General features: G+C 41.3%; 1 protein-coding gene across 1 annotated transcript in view; it reads right to left on the reverse strand.

Moving 5' to 3' along the window:
- tanc2b (tetratricopeptide repeat, ankyrin repeat and coiled-coil containing 2b) overlaps window positions 1-7,793 on the reverse strand; it is a 68,516-nt gene extending 60,723 nt beyond the window's left edge. Inside the window, exons 1-2 of the mRNA XM_061755429.1 lie at window positions 7,343-7,793; window positions 2,027-2,230 (exon numbers count right to left, since the gene is read on the reverse strand). Coding sequence (XP_061611413.1) covers window positions 2,027-2,230; window positions 7,343-7,679 — 541 coding nt within the window. The 5' untranslated portion in view covers window positions 7,680-7,793. The remainder of the gene's footprint in view (window positions 1-2,026; window positions 2,231-7,342) is intronic.
- Window positions 7,794-10,196: the final 2,403 nt, after the last annotated feature.

Raw genomic sequence — 10,196 nt, forward strand, 5'->3', positions numbered from 1 at the left:
TGTGTAGATGAGGAACAAAGGGCAAATGAAGCTCAAGTGAACACCACATTTTCTTCACTTCCTATAGGTGAAAGGTGCCCCAGTACCTTCGTCAAACAGATTGCATCATGCACACCACACACCTTTGATCAATTCTACAGATATCTGTTGGAAGTTTGCTAAAACATTGCTAAACCCCCCACCAAAAAAGCAACCAAAAAAAAAAGAGAAAGCACTCCCTGTTTGTTGCCAACACAAACTAAGACACAGTTAAGATGACACATCAAAAGGTGACAAACTCTGCACAGCCAAAAATACAAAGCACTGAAACTCTGCTGTTACCCGTCATGAAAGAAGGCGATGACGCACCTCTTTAATTACACAACACAACAACAGAAGCACATCCAAACTCCTCGCTCTGATCAAAGAGTCCCAAAATTAGGCTTCATCTGCCAGGAGACGTGCAACCAAAAAAAGGCCAGATCTCCCCATCTTAATTCCTAATCTATGATAGGGAAGAAAATGTATTTGAAAATGAACCTATTTACCCTGAAAACTGTGCGCGTGGATCAATGTGACCTGCTGCTTTGATGTTTAATCACCATCATCGTGGCCAAAAGGCAACTTCAAAAATCTTTGAAATAAAAAAATCAAAAAGCCAAGTCACAACATATATTAAAAAAATATATATAATATAATATATATATATATATATATATATATATATATATATATATATATGAAGCCTAACTAAACTAAATAGGGGGGGGAATAAAGCGTTTCCACATAATAAAAAATAAATAAAAATTTCAAGGGTCAATTTAACCCACAATATAACAGGAACTAAAAGATTGGATCATACCAAATTTTTTACATTCAATTTTTCTTTTCATCAAGACCTTCACGGGTCAACTTGACCCGCAATAGTAAAATCAAAAGAAAAGAACAGAAATTTGGCAGACAGAAGCAGTTATATTTTTGTGCATAGACAACAAATCTTGATTTTTACCTGTCAATTTGACCAGAAAGCGAGGATAAGCGGCATAGAAAATAAATGGATTGATGTGGACAGGAGGGTTACCGGTAAATTAACTAAAATTTAAAAAATATATATATTTTTTTTTTACAGGTCAGTTTTACTCATCATATAACGAACGGAGTTAAACTAAGTAAAGAAAATATGGGTGAAAAAAATTGGTGCATAATTTTTAAATTTTTATGGGTGGGTTTGACCTACAATATAACGGGAACAAAGACAAAAGGGGGATAAAAAACTTTGTACATTCTAAAAAAAAATTGTGATATTCAGGTGTCAATTAGGCCCACAGTATAATAAGAGAGCTAAGGAAAGGGGGCATTTTCTCAAGTTTTATCCTCAAAATTTTGTACGTTACTTAAACATTTCCGTATGCAGAAATCTACAATTTTAAAGCTTAATTGGACCCGCAATATAGCAGGAGGGTCAAAATAACAGGTATGAAAAAAGGATAGAAAGGGGTTTAAATATGTTTTTTAACGGGTCAATCTGATTGAGAGGAGGGTTAAATGAAAAAAAAAATTCATGTTTGTAAATTACAAAATTATAAACGGATTTTCATTGGCCAATTTGACCCATACGAAGACAGGTGGGGTTAAAAAAAAAATTAAAAAGGGGGCTGAAGTAGTTTCTTGGGTAGTATATTTAAAAATAAGAAAAGAACTAAAGTGAGGCCAGTAGAATAAGTTAACATTTTTGCACTAATCAACATTTTTAGAAAGTGGGGACGAAAGTGTGTACATTTAAAAAAAACAAAAGATTTTTATGGTCAATTCGACCCACAGATAACACAGATAACAGGAGGGTTAAATAACGGCGTTTGGCTCAAGGGGGAAATCAGCATCCAGCATGTGTGGCGTCAAAGCTTCCATGATCTGGTGCACCCTAGTGGCAGACTATGAAATCCCACAATCAAAACCAAATCCAATCTGACAGCAAGCACACAGCATCCCCCACTGCTTCCTCATTTAAAATAACAAAAAAGTGCCAAGTCATTTTCCGCCATCTCACCTGTGAGCTTCTTGACGGCCTGCAGCCGGGCGCCGAGAGCCTGGTGGCCGAGCAGTGGCGACGAGGGCAGCGAGCGCGTCACGCCCTCCATGATGCGAATGTGCTGGACGCCCTCGGCCATGGAGAGCGGTGGTGGTGGTGGCGGCGGCGGCAAGGCAGCGTAGTAGTCCACCTCGAAGACGCAGTCGCCGTCTAAGCTTCCACCTACGGGACAGGAGAGCCACAATAAGCATGAATCAACACTTTTTCCCCCCTCATTCATATTACGAGAAAAAAAAGTTGATTTGAAGCCAAAAATAAGTGGAGACAATTGATGAAAAGTCACACTTTGTTCCTCCAGAATGTCAAGCACTTTTAACCAGACATTCACCAAAATGTAAAAAAAAAAAAAAAAATTTAAATAAAAAATAAAAAAGTAGTTTTTAATGGTTTGTCATCATAATCCTAATTTTAAAAAAAATAAAACAACAAGCCAACACCAAGCAAAAGGTGGAGATAATAATGAACGTTTTGGACGTTCCAAAAGTTAATCATGGGTCCTTGTTTAATCCGATATTTTGATTCATTTCCTTGTGTTACCAAAATGACAGATTTTGTGTTTCTTAATTGTGAATAAAACGATGGATGGCTGGATGGATGGATGGATGTGGAGAGTTCTAGTCGGCACTCTGGCAGCACCTCAGCCTTGAAGCTGCATGTTTCGTGGACCCGCCGCGCGTCCATATCGACTACGTGAACACGACTGACCCAGAAGAGAGGGCAGGATGGCGGGATGCACGTGCACACGACCTTGCCTCACCTCGCACTGAACACACACACACTTTTATACAACTGGAGAACTGAAAATAATTATACAACCAGTACCACGAGCGAGCATTTCATTAAAAAAAAAAAGAATGTTGGTTGTACTTATATTCAAATTTAATGTATCCGTATATTATTTCCCGTATATTCCGGGAAGCCCCACTGGCCGGCCCTCCGCCGGCCGCCGCCACCACCGCTCCCCCTCGAAGAGATGATCCGTCAAATTATTTAAGCATATTGTAACAGCAGCACTCTTTATTGGTATACTAGTGAGTGTTTATCTCAAGTCGAAAATCGTGGGTGACAGACCATCACATAGAGAGAGAATAACGATTGCAACTCCCCATTACAACCTCTGCCAATACATTACAGTAGTCCCAATGATCAAATAGGCCTACTCCATACAAATGCAAAAATAAATCTGACATACTTCCCTCTCTTCAAATTAAATGTCCACGTTTGAAATGATATATTACAGAGGCTGCTCAGAAAAATAAATCATTCTACAATATCACTCAGCCATGGAAAAGAAACTAAGGATTATTATGCCTTTAGGAGCGCTCCTGCGTTTATGACTTGAATTTTTGGACTCAAGCAAATAAATCAGTTTGTAGGCAGTATCCAATTTCTAATGTTATAAATTTTTTAAAATGCCAATAGAGTAAATACTGTTAAACTATTGAAAAGACAATTTCTCAATGGACAGTTTGGTTATTGTGAGTATATATTGCTGCAGCAATAATACTGTTTTGGAGGTAGCATAAATGAACAAACATTGGATGGAGGGGTATAGAGGGGCACAGTAATATATAACCCCAATTCCAATGAAGTTGGGACGTTGTGTTAAACAAATAAATACAGAATACTATGATTTGCAAATCATGTTCGACCTATATTTAATTGACTACACAACAAAGACAAGATATTTAATGTTCAAACTGATAAACTTTATTGTTTTTAGCAAAGAATCATTAACTTAGAATTGTATGACTGCAACACGTTCCAAAAAGCTGGGACAGGGTCATGTTTACCACCATGTTACATCACCTTTTCTTTTAACAACATTCAATAAACGTTTGGGAACTGAGGACACTAATTGTTGAAGCTTTGGAGGTGGAATTCTTTCCCATTCTTCCCTGATGTACAGCTTCTGCTGTTCAACAGTCCGGGGTCTTCATTGTCATATTTTACGCTTCATAATGCGCCACACATTTTCAATGGGAGACAGGTCTGGACTGCAGGCAGGCCAGTCTTGTACCCGCACTCTTTTACTAGGAAGCCACGCTGTTGTATCACATGCAGAATGCGGTTTTGCATTGTCTTGTTGAAATAAGCAGGGGCGTCCATGGAAAAGACTTTGCTTAGATGGCAGCATATCTTTCTCCAAAACCTGTATGTACCTTTCAGCATTAATGGTGCCTTCACAGATGTGTAAGTTGCCTATGCCATTGGCACTAACACAGCCCCATACAATCATAGATGCTGGCTTTTGAACTTTGCGTCTATAACAGTCTGGATGGTTCTTTTCCTCTTTGGCCCGGAGGGCACGACGTCCACAATTTCAAAAAACAATTTGAAATGTGGACTCGTCAGACCACAGAACACTCGTAGATGAGGTCATGCCCAGAGAAGCCGGCGGGTGTTGTTGATAAATGGCTTTTGTTTTGCATAGTAGAGTTTCAAGTTGCACTTACGGATGTAGGGCCAAACTGTATTTACTGACATTGGTTTTCTGAAGTGTTCCTGAGCCCATGTGGTGATATCCTTTACACATTGATGTCGGTTTTTGATGCAGTGCCGCCTGAGGGATCGAAGGTCACGGGCATTCAGTGTTGGTTTTCGGCCTTGCCGCTTAATTGCATTGAATTCTCCAGATTCTCTGAACCTTTTGATGATATTATGGAGCATAGATGATGAAATCCCTAAATTCCTTGCGATTGTACGTTGAGGAACATTGTCCTTAAACTGTTCGACTCTTTTCTCACGCACTTGTTGACAAAGAGGTGAACCTCGCGCCATCTTTGCTTGTGGTTGAGACTGAGCAATTCAGGGAAGCTCCTTTTATTCCCAATCATGGCATCCACCTGTTCCCAATTAGCCTGTTTACCTGTGGGATGTTCCAAACAGGTGTTTGATGAGCATTCCTCAACTTTCTCAGTCTTTTTTGCCACCTGTCCCAGCTTTTTTGAAACGTGTTGCAGCCATAAAATTCTAAGTTAATGATTATTTGCTAAAAACAATAAAGTTTATCAGTTTGAACATTAACTATCTTGTTTTTGTAGTGTATTCAAATAAATATAGGTTGAACATGATTTGCAAATCATTGTATTCTGTTTTTATTTATGTTTAACACAACGAACGTCCCAACTTCATTGGAATTGGGGTTGTATGATTTGAAGCTGTCTTTTTCACAAAATCCTGTGGGCAAACGGTCAGAAACTACGAAAACCCATTGAGAAGGGCTCGGCAAGAGTCAAGAAGAAGAAGAGCATGAAAAAAAGAGAGGTTTTTCGTACTGTGAACCTTCCTGCAAAACAGTCAGCTTTCCATGATAAAACCGAACCGTGATATATATATTATATATATATTTTAAAAACGCATAGTTATAGCTTTGTTGTTTTGCCATGATAGGGAACATAAACCTTTTATGTAGCTTAGCGGAACATGTGTGAATGAAAAACCCATTCCATTTTGGTGAGAATCAAGATAGTTATATACCATCATTATAGCATCTAATAAGAGCCCAAGACTTTATCAGACCACTGCTAATGTGATCGTTATGATGACTGCTAATAGGAGAAGAAATAATTGTGAAAAATAATTATAAAAAATACATATATTTTAGTCTGCAATGTGATGTGATGTGATAATGACACGTTTAGGCTGCTGCGTGACTCCAAACAAACACAAACGCCCACACTGGTCGACATGTTCCAACACGCACAAGGACGGAAAGAAAAAAACATTGGGAGGAGGGTGGGGGGTGAGGTAATTACGGAAAACATTTCCTCCCGGCTGCTGATAAACTCTCCAGTTCACCTACTTCAAAGGCAAATTCTCTCATCATCTTCACTAGTATTTTTTTTTAAACACATAACACTGTTAACTACTCTTACTGCTGATAAACATCTGCAGTACGACCACTTCTGTAGGCGTAAAGATTTTGGCCACGGTTTACACTACAAACAGATTTAACCTCTGCAGCACTCCAAAGGCAAATTCGAAGAATATCAATTTTGTCATGTAACTTCGTCATCTTCAACTGGCATAAAGATTTTGGCTATAAAGTCAACTTTATTGACACATTTTTGCTACATTCAACGCTGCTGACTATTGTTTTTGATGATAAACGTCTATAGTACTTTCACTTCAAAGGAGCATTAGAAGAAGGTCAGGATTTCCTCAGGTAAACTATCTTCAACTCAATCTAAAAATGCACATTTACTTTGGCTACGTGCAACTCTGCTGACTACTGTTATTGACTGTTCATTAGAGTTGTTCACGAATGGGTGATGACTTCGAATTGGGATTTGAATGTGCATGGAAAAGCTATCATCGAATCAGAACTTTAAGACAGAACAAACCTTAGAATACCATACTACTTTAGTCTTACAAGAGTGGCACCTGCTGCCACGCTGCATTTACTTAGAAAAATAAATACAAAATATTTAGATTTTTAGCCTGTCTTCATGGCCGACGCCATTTCCACTTGCTCCGCATAGTTTCTGCCCGTGTGCGCAGTTTTACAGTACTGCAGTTGATCATGGATCATAGATGCCAATAGCCGTAGCCATCCACCAAGACGATGACCTCCGCAGAAGGAGGCGTTTGATAGCCGTGCCCGAGGAGCTGCACAGATGTTCATGGCAGACGGCAAACGCGGCAGATTGAATGGGAGAAAGTTGTGCAAGATTCAACACAGCGTGGCAGATGATTGATGAGAGGTAGTCGGCTAGCTAGCTAGTTGGCTAGAAAGGAGGCAGATGGTCCCAGCCAGTGTGGATTTATGCATTTTATGGCACCGAGATGGGTGTAAAACCAACGCAGGTTTTATTTTTGGCAACGGTACAGCAACGGATCCTGGTTAAACTAAGACGTTTTAAACTCAAAAGAAAAACTTTTCTGAAGGGAGAAGTGGCAGCCAAAATGCGCATCTTTCCGGTTCATTAGAGTTTTCAAAAATCGGATTTTTCATTTGTTAGACAAATACATCTTTATTTCAGAATAATGCAAGGAGTAACGATCCAATTCTAATTCTGCAGTCCTTCGTTACTGTCAACATGAATAGCGAACGGGGATTGAGAACTTTATTGTTAAAGTTCACTTCTCGTGTAATATCATCACCTATTATAAAAGTAAAGATTAGAGAGCTAAAGCTAACCGTTTTTTTTTTTTTTTTTTTTTTTTAATTACATACATACAATGCTGTTCCTTGTTGCTGTGGTTCACATTCACTTCTGTATAAATATACTTTAATCCTATTTTATTCATGGCTCTCAAAGGTGTGCTTACCTTGGCCAAAGTGGCTCAGGTGAGGGTCTAGACCGGGCGAGCGGGGGTCTGCCAGCTCCTCGCTCCCGCCATCTGTGAAGGACGAGCACAAAGAATAGGAGAGGGAATGAGCACGGTGATGCTGGCGTGACGCAGGAACGACGTGGGGGCCCAGCAGCAGCCGGGTCGCACGCCCGTCCCCGACCATCCACAAGTGGGACCTCAGAACCCCCAGCAGGCTGCTCACGCACAGGCCCTCCACGCCCTTCCTGCCGGGGCCCAAGTGGCCCTTGACAGTGGCGAAGGTGGGGCATGCTGCCAAGCTCCGTTTTCTGCTCTTCCTCCTGCTCGCCATCATCTAAAGCCTGATACTGATAACACCAGAGAAACAGTGGGCAACTCCCAGCTCGGATCCACGTACAGTTGACTATAGGAGGATCAATGACGCCCGAGGGAGCACGCAGCCGGAATTAACCACAGTGGACGGAGCTTGAAAGAGGCGGGCGGGAGTGTAGCTGGTCTCATCCCAGGATTGTTTGTTATGATGAAGCACAATCATCCCAAATTAAATCGTAGCAAGCAACAAAAATTGCTTTTGCGGTCGCATTTTGCTGAGCAGAGTTCATAGGTCTCAAGCTGCATAGGGTAATGGACACAAAACTGACATATGTTGACAGATACACACACCAAAGAAATGACTCCCAAAAAAACCAAAGCTATCAGCATTACTTTGCAAAATAAAGTGCCATCTGCTGGATTTGGTGGCGCATTGCGACTATATTGTCCCTGCAGAGAAATTCTTTTCCACAAGCCATAAACGGACTCCCCATCATCATCAGAAAAAAAAAAACAATGTACAAAACACAATACAATACGCAATACTTACTGCCCCTAATGAAGAGTCACCGAAAGACGACTGTAAAATTGTTTCTTTTAATAATTACTGCCATTTTTTTTAATTAGAATGTATTTGAAATAAATATTTTACCAGTTAATTAATACATTCAGAATAATGCAGGACAAACAAACAAACTGGGATGTGTTCGAACATACAGATCTGGAGCATTACACAGCAGCAGCATCACAGCTATACTGCCAAAAGTATTCGTTCACCAATCCAAATAATCGGAATCAGGTGTTCCAATCTCTTTCCATGGCAACAGGTGTATAAACTCAAGCACCTAGCAATGCAGGCTGTTTTTACAAACATTTGTCAAAGAATGGGTCGCTCTCAGGAGCTCAGTGAATTCCAGCGTGGAACTGAGATAGGATGCCACCTGTGCAACAAGTCCAAATTTCAACTGTCAGATGTATTACACTGTATGAACGTGGAGGCATTTGGGAACGACAGCAACTCAGCCGATATAGACCTCCAAACTTTATGTGGCCTTCAGATTAGCTCAAGACGAGTGCGCAGAGAGCTTCATGGAATGGGTTTCCATGGCCGAGCAGCTGCATCCAAGCCATACATCACCAAATGCAATGCGATGTTGTAAAGCACGTCGCCACTGGACTCTAGAGCAGTGGAGACTCGTTCTCTGGAGTGACGAATCACGCTTCTCCATCTGGCAATCTGATGGACGATTCTGGGTTTGACGGTTGCCAGGAAAATAGTCTGACTGCATTGTGCCAAGTGTAAAGTTTGGTGGAGGGGCGACTATAGGTGTGGGGTTAGTTTTCAGGAGCTGAGCTTGGCCCCTTAGTTCCAGTGAAAGGAACTCTGAATGCTTCAAGCATACCAGGAGATTTTGGACAATTTCATGCTCCCAACATGACTGTGCACAAAGCAAAGTCCATAAAGACACGGATGACAGTCTGGTGTGGATGAACTTGATTGGCCTACACAGCGTCCTGACCTCAACCCGATCAAATACCTTTAGGATGAATTAGAGCAGAGACTGAGAGCTAGGCCTTCTCGTCCAACATCAGTGTGTAACCTCACAAATGCGCTTCTGGAAGAATGGTCAAAAACTCCTATAAACACACTACTAAACCTTGCGGACAGCCTTCTCAGAAGAATTGAAGCTGTGAAAGCTGCAAAGGGTGGACCAATGTCGTACTGAATCCTATAGATTAGGAATGGGATGTCACTTAAATTTGTGTGTGTATCGAGGCAGGTGAGCGAATCCTTTTGACAATATGGTGTATCTCAATCCACCTGCCTCTGGATTAAAGACTTCCAAACAAACCGCCCCCAGAAGTCAGAGTAGGCTCTCATGCCTCCACAGCCATCAGCCTCAGCACCGGCTCTCCTGTGTGCTGAGCCCCCTTCTCTACACCCACGACTGCACCCCCACTCACCCCAGAAACAACATCATCAAGTTTGCCGATGATACCACTGCGGTGGGGCTCATCAGTATGAGTGTGCATACCAGGCCGACATGGAGCAGCTGTCAGTGGGGTGTAAAAAACAACAACCCGATCAGCACCAAAACAAAGGAGGAAAAATAATAGACGTATGTGGCCCACAGGCCATACTTTGCTGTAATAGGAAATATAAATAAACTGGATCTTTCGGGATACATGTAAACACATTCGTGTGACTGATATGATATGGTTTCAAATTGATCCATCGCAACCTGTAAACAAAATCATACATCAGAATCATAAACGGCCTAAGACGAACTACACGACTAGGCTACGAGAAGCCGGTAGACCCGGAAGAACATGGCCCACTGCGTTCGTACAACACTAGACCGGATAGTATGCATGTCATGTGGGAAAAGTCGGAAAGCACCAGGTACGTAGCTACATCATTAAAGCAAAGACGGTGGCGGAGTTTTGGTCAACAGCACAGAATTAGGCCTCTCTGGTGGAAAGATCAAGTTGGTCGATGGACAGATTCCAACAGCCCGAGGGGGCAAGGGCGATTGTG

Source organism: Phyllopteryx taeniolatus, chromosome 19 (genome assembly GCF_024500385.1).
Source record: "Phyllopteryx taeniolatus isolate TA_2022b chromosome 19, UOR_Ptae_1.2, whole genome shotgun sequence".
In the NCBI taxonomy this organism is placed as follows: domain Eukaryota; kingdom Metazoa; phylum Chordata; class Actinopteri; order Syngnathiformes; family Syngnathidae; genus Phyllopteryx; species Phyllopteryx taeniolatus.